At 46.9% G+C, this 8,640-nt stretch overlaps 1 protein-coding gene and 1 pseudogene across 1 annotated transcript; both read right to left on the bottom strand.

Annotated features, from left to right (window-relative positions):
- Positions 1-1,859: 1,859 nt before the first annotated feature.
- LOC9641173 lies at positions 1,860-4,336 on the bottom strand (annotated as a pseudogene).
- A 3,477-nt stretch (positions 4,337-7,813) lies between these two features.
- Positions 7,814-8,633, bottom strand: LOC9641174. Its single transcript, XM_002994526.2, has 5 exons — positions 8,593-8,633; positions 8,389-8,542; positions 8,199-8,336; positions 8,040-8,141; positions 7,814-7,975 (listed from the first exon to the last, which is right to left on the bottom strand). The coding sequence occupies exons 1-5, from the start codon at positions 8,628-8,630 to the stop codon at positions 7,901-7,903; spliced, it is 507 nt and encodes a 168-aa protein (XP_002994572.1). The 5' UTR covers positions 8,631-8,633; the 3' UTR covers positions 7,814-7,900.
- Positions 8,634-8,640: the final 7 nt, after the last annotated feature.

Here is an 8,640-nt window from a genome sequence, read left to right as displayed (position 1 = left end):
AAATGCCAAGGACAAACATTTGACCGAGTTGGAGTTTACTTGCCCCACCCAATTTTCACTCATGGGTAACTTTATATGGCTTTATCAAGATGCATATCACCACATGGACTTGGAATTAAAATTCAAAACACCACACACCAAGGCCACCTCCTTCCTCAAAATCCTTATGCTTTTACAATCAACACTGTTTATAAAGATATTTTATATTAAACCTCTCTGTAAACCACCCAACATTTGCTGGGCAAGTACTCCTTCTCTAGATATTAGTGCTATGTTGAATTTCCAAAACAAAGCAAGCCATAACATTTATAATGACTTTAATATTATAAATCGTAATGATAAACCTCAATAATAGAAACCTCTTTGTAAACTATAACCATAACCATAACTATAAGGCTATAAGGGTGTAACCATATCGATTGTCGTCAACTAAGAAGTAGTATTGGAAGTAAGCGCGGAGATTGCTTGCGCAAACACCTTGAAACTTCGACTGCTCATACCTTGGGCTTGTGCTACAGCGATCTCACCCCCGACCACCTCGGCCCGCTCGCAAAACTGGGCCTTTCCACTCCTCCGGTGGCACTCCATCAGCAGCTTCCTGGTGGTGTTCATCGCATACTCCCAGCAATTCTTGTCGTGATGGCTGTACTGCGGGTCATGATTCTCCAGAATCCTCATGAGCTCGTGCAGTTCCAGCGGCGTATCCTCACAATCGAAATTCAGCAGCTTGGCATTGGTATACTCGCCTAGACTGCGAACGAGGGTGATATTGATCCCGCATTCTTCGCCAGGGCCACACTTCTCGGCAAGGAAGAATTGCTCCATGCCCCCGACGACCAGCACAATCACCAGGAAGTCGTGGTTGATGATCGACTTTGATGCAGTTAGTGGCGAGGGCGGCTGTTGCTTCGATGGCGCCCTGCAAGCCCTTGGTCAAGCTCCTGGTGAAGCCGTTTGTGAGGCCGGATTGGCAGTAGACGATGGCACGGAGGAGCGAGGGGCTGGATCGCTCAAGAGCGACGAAATCAAAGAGATCCTTGGGCTTGAGATGGTTTCTGATTTCGCCTGGAATTATGGCTGACGAGGAGACCACTCCAAAGCTGTGGAGCAGCGTTTTGCTGCCATCGTACAAGCCCTGCGCAACATGAGTTGATGTAGAGCTCTTGGCCACCGACTTGGAGATTTTCGACATTGTTGGAGATGGAGCAATAAACAAAGCTCAGGAGCTCTCCTGGGAAGAAGAACGCGTTTTTCTAGGCGGCAGCCCACACTCCGGATGAGCTCACCGGCGGGTAGAGCCCAGGGAGTGGGGTCGGCGGGAGACTCGACGTGCTGACTCTCCTTCGGCGCTCCGTCGTTCCCCGCCCTCCGACCGGCGGGTGCGGTCGACACCGTCTGTGGGGCTCGGCACCCCGAAAACCCACCACCGTCGTGCTATTGGCCACTGCTTCCAAGGGATTGGGAAGAAGAACGCGTTTCTAGGCGGCAAGCGCCAGGAAGCATCGTTTGATGCTAGAAGGTTCCTCTAGCTAAAACACATTGCTATTTGTCATGACCGCAAATATATAATTTCTCTTTCTCTAGCAAGTACACATGGATCCCCTCGTGCACAAGAGGCGCATCAGGAGCATGACTAGACCTGACTAGACTCTGGACTCGAGACTCTAGACTCTAGACCGCATACATGTCTAGAGTATGCTAAAGTTTCTTCGAGTTCTTTATGACTGCTGACTGTCTGTGAAGGTGATTGATGAGACCCTGAGACTGATTAACATTTCCCCGTTTGTCTTTCGGAGAGTTCTTAGCGACGTGCAGCTAAACGGTGAGTAAACTTCTAGAGAGCTTTTGAAAAGGATATATGCTTAACCAACGAATTCAAGATGGCGTTTGCCCTTCAGATTTAAATTTTTGGTACCGTACATTCTTGGCGATTCTAAAAATATACTCTAAATGTGTAGCTTTTGTCGCTTTGAGGGATACTTTGCAGCTAAAATCCGTGCCAGTGGGCCTTCCACTACGACCTGGAACGCACGTTATCAAGTGAGAATTTCTTTTTCTTCTCTTCTGGAATGGAAAAATTCCCACCTTTTGCCAAGCTATATTGACGGCGAGACTCGCGAGAATGATCCACCATAGCTTGAAACGGAAATCAAAGCTCATGGCCGGCGAAGGCTGTCCACCATTTTTCTGGAAGAAAACACGAAGAGATATGATTTAGTTGTGGAAAGAATGAGAGTTTTTTACCTGGTAAGACGCCCAAACTGGAGAGGCGGGGTTTGCATGGTTGAATTGCTCGCTTGCAACGTGCCATACTTCCGTGAACTTGTTGTGAGGAAGAAGCAGTAGACAAGAGCACACAGCGATCAATGACCAGTACGAAACCTGCGTGGAAAAGACTTAAGTGCTTGAAACTACTTGACAGTAGAAGACTTACCATCAAAGAGAGGTTTTTGAATACGGTCTTTCGAAACTTGGAGCCAAACGAGAACACGAATGCGGACGTGATGAACTGGAAATACATTGTGAAGAACAACACTGTGGACTCCCAGTTGTCACCCAGCGTCCACCAGCTTGCACCATGAGAGTATCTGAAACAAACGAGATTTTGAGCACGAACTTTACAAAACCAATCACTCACTGTGCCGGCCATCTCACGTAATCCTTCTGGCTTGCCATGAAACAAATTGCAGCCACCAGGAACACAACGTTGCTTCCCCATAGCCCCAGCACCGATGCTACGTTTAAAGGTCCAAGCAAACTGGAAGTAGGCCTCACCTGTCATTACCACGGTTAAACATTTCAAGAACCTTGTTGAGTATTTTTTCAGCGTTGCACCGAGACATGGCATAACCAAGGCTGAGCACAGCTACGCCATCAATAAATATGCAGTCCATTTGGCAGGCTATAATCCCAAACCTGGATTAAAAGCGCTAAGCGTCGGGAAGATCTCGAAAGTCCAAGCTTACCAATAACAACAAAGCTTGAATATTGAGAACTGGAGGCCATAAATAATCAGAAACTTGTAGCATGCGAATGACGTATGGAGAGCACCTCGCGCTTCACGTAGTGAATCTACCACAGCGTGGACCTACAAAGAAACATCAACTTTGCGCGATTGTTTCAGAAAAAAGCTTGAACTGACCGATTTGTTTCGGGCAGTAAATGGAGACACCACCGATGCTTCTGCAGCACTTAAAGCGATGCCGGCGTGAGCGGCCCTTAGCGCTCCACAATCGTTTCCACCGTCACCACACATTCCCACGATTAGGCCATGGTTTCTATGCATAGTTACCACTTTCTCCTGCAAGTCCCCAACCGCATGAGACTATTATCAAAGGGAACAAGATGAACCTTATCGGAAGGAGTGAATCTTGCGAAGATTCGTGTTTAAAGAAGTAAGTCGTCCATTCTCTTGGATTCTTGTAAGCGATTAAAAGCTTTACCCGTAACCGCAAGTTCCAAGGTCCCGTCCTCAAGTAAGCTCGCTCTACTTTGAAGTAGTTCTTCGGTGGTCATGCGGCTTATACCCGTTGTCACTTTACTACTCAGTGGAGACCATACCACGCTACAGAGACAAAGCTATCGTTAGAAAGATCTTTCATAAAGAATAAGACCAACCTGTTGTCGTTCGTTATATCAGCCAGTAGTATCTTACAGTCAGATGAGAACATACCAGATTGTTTAGCAATATAGTGGCCGCATTGAGCATTATCACCGGTAACCATCACGGGACGAACCTATAGACCAGGAGCATTTCGTTTTCCAGCGGAATCAATATAGACAACGTACCTTTCCAGCTTTGAGAGAATGAATAGCTGCAGAGCTATCCGGCTTGAGCTCGTTCCTAAACAAGACCAGAGATATAAAATTCAGGTCCTTCTCCAACTCATTCCTTGGTAGTGCTAACATGTCTTCAAATGCCAGTTCTCGGCCAAGGTATCTGCAAGGTTCAGGGAAGAAAACAGTATAAAAAGCCAGCTGCAAAACATGGAAGACTGAGGAAACAGCGTGCACCTGTAGCTTAAACCAAGAACATAACAACCTTGCAGAGCTTGAAGCCGTGCTCTGTCCTCGTAGTCCGCTGGAAGGCTTTGAGCGTTGCTCAGCTCCTTAATCTTTTCGAAAGAACCCTGCCATGCTTGAACGGAAATATTAATGAGCAAATGCTAGACGCAAGAACCTTGCAGTAGATGTGAAAGTTTCCAGAGTTGTCCTCCACAACAACACTCATTGTTGCTCTCGATTGATCAAACTCGTTTCGTCTCACGATTCTAAAGGTCCGTGATCCGGAACCATCTGAAACGACTGGGGGACTCTTTGCGGACTCTATCAAATTCCATCCACAGCTGAGAACATTTTCACCTGTCACACAAAAGATCATCCAGGCTTTTCTGGCGAAAATTACAAATTTACCTCAACCTGGTTTCCAACCAAGTCCTTTCCAAACTTTGTAACAGCATGACATGTGGCAAGTCCATGCAAAACAATATCATCAATTCTTTGACCACCTTCAAGTGATAAAACTGGTCCAAAGGAGTTAGTGACGACACTCTGAACTCCAACAAAATCGAGTCCCTCTTTTGTCAATGTCCCAGTTTTGTCAAAACAGAAAACTCGTATCTTCCCAGCGATAACCTATGCGCTTTGGATTGAGGCAAAACACCCCACGCTTCTGAAAGAACAACATAAGGAACTGGAAACAGGAGGTAAGAAGGCGTGCCTTTAAACTCTCCAGAGCGTGAATTTGTCCAACTTCAAGAGCGACCGGCAATAGTGGCGACATTATCTGATTTATGATGAACATACAGTAGATCCACTTTGTCACCCAAATACTCTGCTGTCCGTTCATGTTCTGGTCCACAATAGACGGAAATGATTTCATATAGAGAAACATGGATATATACCTGAAACTTTATATGGACACAACAAAGCATATGATAGCGTAGATAAAAAGAAGACAGGCAACGATTTGGAGCTCCTCATCGTACTTGAAGATGAGCTTTTGAGGGTACAAAATCGTCACAACCAGTTCGCCTTTGGAGGTTGACATACCTGGGTCACAGAAAAAACGCGTTCCTTAGTGAAAGAAAAAACCATGGCAGAAGGATATACCTGTCTCTGTGACAATTGCGAGAGCATCATCATGACTTGAGGTTGGGACTGGGACCGAGGGGCGTTGGGTGGGAGTGAGCATGGACTTGGTTGGTGCCGGAGGGGCCATCCAAGGAAGTGCTCAAGAGCAACTCCCACTCCCGAAAGGGAAACTGACTATGGTGCTCCTGGCTCATGTGGAGTGGTGCCCCACTTGAGTACCTTGTGGCTCATTAGTCCTCGCCCTTCCTAGGGGCTTGGACCTTCCCTTCGGGATGGAAGTGGGAGGGGGGGGTAGAGGTACCCATACCAGGCCGTGAGGCCAGGGTGTTTTGCCCCGGCATCCTCAAGCCGGTGTTGCACTCAAGACTTAGGATTTAAAGGGTCCCATGATCAAGTCTTGTAGTACCAAGGGATGTTAGGAATCTGCAGGTTTGGTGTGCTTAGCTACTTGTGCCTGCAGGGAGTGTTGCCGAACCTTAAGTTCAGTCTAACCCGGGGAGGGGGATTGGGAGAGATTTGGGAATCCGTGGATAGATGGCTAACGCTCCGTTGCTCGTGTAGTGAGTAGCTGAAATCAAGTATGACCAAGTAAGAGTTAATACCATAGGTGGGAACCTTAGCGAGGGAACTTAACTAAAGCCAAGGCGGTGTTGATCAGATAGACGAGGTAAGCTGGCAAATTGGAAATGAAAAATTTGTGGCTTACATTTAGAGTGTGAAATTGTGATGGGGCAATTTAAAGGGACAAAAGTTTTTATCCCACGTATCACACTAATACCATCAAATGCAGAAATTCCGTTTAAAATGTCCAAAAGACAATTTCCAATCCGTTTAGATTACTGCTTAACAATTTCTAAATGCCAAGGACAAACATTTGACCGAGTTGGAGTTTACTTGCCCCACCCAATTTTCACTCATGGGTAACTTTATATGGCTTTATCAAGATGCATATCACCACATGGACTTAGAATTAAAATTCAAAACACCACACACCAAGGCCACCTCCTTCCTCAAAATCCTTATGCTTTTACAATGAACACTGTTTATAAAGACATTTTATATTAAACCTCTCTGTAAACCACCCAACATTTGCTGGGCAAGTACTCCTTCTCTAGATATTAGTGCTATGTTGAATTTCCAAAACAAAGCAAGCCATAACATTTATAATGACTTTAATATTATAAATCGTAATGATAAACCTCAATAATAGAAACCTCTTTGTAAACTATAACCATAACCATAACTATAAGGCTATAAGGGTGTAACCATATCGATTGTCGTCAACTAAGAAGTAGTATTGGAAGTAAGCGCGGAGATTGCTTGCGCAAACACCTTGAAACTTCGACTGCTCATACCTTGGGCTTGTGCTACAGCGATCTCACCCCCGACCACCTCGGCCCGCTCGCAAAACTGGGCCTTTCCACTCCTCCGGTGGCACTCCATCAGCAGCTTCTTGGTGGTGTTCATCGCATACTCCCAGCAATTCTTGTCGTGATGGCTGTACTGCGGGTCATGATTCTCCAGAATCCTCATGAGCTCGTGCAGTTCCAGCGGCGTATCCTCACAATCGAAATTCAGCAGCTTGGCATTGGTATACTCGCCTAGACTGCGAACGAGGGTGATATTGATCCCGCATTCTTCGCCAGGGCCACACTTCTCGGCAAGGAAGAATTGCTCCACGCCCCCGACGACCAGCACAATCACCAGGAAGTCGTGGTTGATGATCGACTTTGGATTGATGCAGTTAGTGGCGAGGGCGGCTGTTGCTTCGATGGCGCCCTGCAAGCCCTTGGTCAAGCTCCTGGTGAAGCCGTTTGTGAGGCCGGATTGGCAGTAGACGATGGCACGGAGGAGCGAGGGGCTGGATCGCTCAAGAGCGACGAAATCAAAGAGATCCTTGGGCTTGAGATGGTTTCTGATTTCGCCTGGAATTATGGCTGACGAGGAGACCACTCCAGAGCTGTGGAGCAGCGTTTTGCTGCCATCGTACAAGCCCTGCGCAACATGAGTTGATGTAGAGCTCTTGGCCACCGACTTGGAGATTTTCGACATTGTTGGAGATGGAGCAATAAACAAAGCTCAGGAGCTCTCCTGGGAAGAAGAACGCGTTTTTCTAGGCGGCAGCCCACACTCCGGATGAGCTCACCGGCGGGTAGAGCCCAGGGAGTGGGGTCGGCGGGAGACTCGACGTGCTGACTCTCCTTCGGCGCTCCGTCGTTCCCCGCCCTCCGACCGGCGGGTGCGGTCGACACCGTCTGTGGGGCTCGGCACCCCGAAAACCCACCACCGTCGTGCTATTGGCCACTGCTTCCAAGGGATTGGGAAGAAGAACGCGTTTCTAGGCGGCAAGCGCCAGGAAGCATCGTTTGATGCTAGAAGGTTCCTCTAGCTAAAACACATTGCTATTTGTCATGACCGCAAATATATAATTTCTCTTTCTCTAGCAAGTACACATGGATCCCCTCGTGCACAAGAGGCGCATCAGGAGCATGACTAGACCTGACTAGACTCTGGACTCGAGACTCTAGACTCTAGACCGCATACATGTCTAGAGTATGCTAAAGTTTCTTCGAGTTCTTTATGACTGCTGACTGTCTGTGAAGGTGATTGATGAGACCCTGAGACTGATTAACATTTCCCCGTTTGTCTTTCGGAGAGTTCTTAGCGACGTGCAGCTAAACGGTGAGTAAACTTCTAGAGAGCTTTTGAAAAGGATATATGCTTAACCAACGAATTCAAGATGGCGTTTGCCCTTCAGATTTAAATTTTTGGTACCGTACATTCTTGGCGATTCTAAAAATATACTCTAAATGTGTAGCTTTTGTCGCTTTGAGGGATACTTTGCAGCTAAAATCCGTGCCAGTGGGCCTTCCACTACGACCTGGAACGCACGTTATCAAGTGAGAATTTCTTTTTCTTCTCTTCTGGAATGGAAAAATTCCCACCTTTTGCCAAGCTATATTGACGGCGAGACTCGCGAGAATGATCCACCATAGCTTGAAACGGAAATCAAAGCTCATGGCCGGCGAAGGCTGTCCACCATTTTTCTGGAAGAAAACACGAAGAGATATGATTTAGTTGTGGAAAGAATGAGAGTTTTTTACCTGGTAAGACGCCCAAACTGGAGAGGCGGGGTTTGCATGGTTGAATTGCTCGCTTGCAACGTGCCATACTTCCGTGAACTTGTTGTGAGGAAGAAGCAGTAGACAAGAGCACACAGCGATCAATGACCAGTACGAAACCTGCGTGGAAAAGACTTAAGTGCTTGAAACTACTTGACAGTAGAAGACTTACCATCAAAGAGAGGTTTTTGAATACGGTCTTTCGAAACTTGGAGCCAAACGAGAACACGAATGCGGACGTGATGAACTGGAAATACATTGTGAAGAACAACACTGTGGACTCCCAGTTGTCACCCAGCGTCCACCAGCTTGCACCATGAGAGTATCTGAAACAAACGAGATTTTGAGCACGAACTTTACAAAACCAATCACTCACTGTGCCGGCCATCTCACGTAATCCTTCTGGCTTGCCATGAAACAAATT

The sequence above is a fragment of the Selaginella moellendorffii genome, unplaced genomic scaffold, assembly GCF_000143415.4.
Source record: "Selaginella moellendorffii unplaced genomic scaffold, v1.0 SELMOscaffold_371, whole genome shotgun sequence".
NCBI classification, from domain to species: Eukaryota; Viridiplantae; Streptophyta; class Lycopodiopsida; order Selaginellales; family Selaginellaceae; genus Selaginella; species Selaginella moellendorffii.
Note: the sequence above shows the minus strand (reverse complement) of the source record. Positions and strands in the feature narration are given on the sequence as shown.

Bases quoted from the DNA above. Each gene is read 5' to 3' on its own strand.
- LOC9641174 (XM_002994526.2), bottom strand. From the start codon at position 8,630: ATGGCAAGCCAGAAGGATTACGTGAGATGGCCGGCACA. The intron at 8,337-8,388 runs GTAAGTCTTCTA...TTTTCCACGCAG, and splicing joins TCAAAAACCTCTCTTTGATG to GTTTCGTACTGGTCATTGAT. The intron at 8,142-8,198 runs GTAAAAAACTCT...GTTTTCTTCCAG, and splicing joins CAGTTTGGGCGTCTTACCAG to AAAAATGGTGGACAGCCTTC.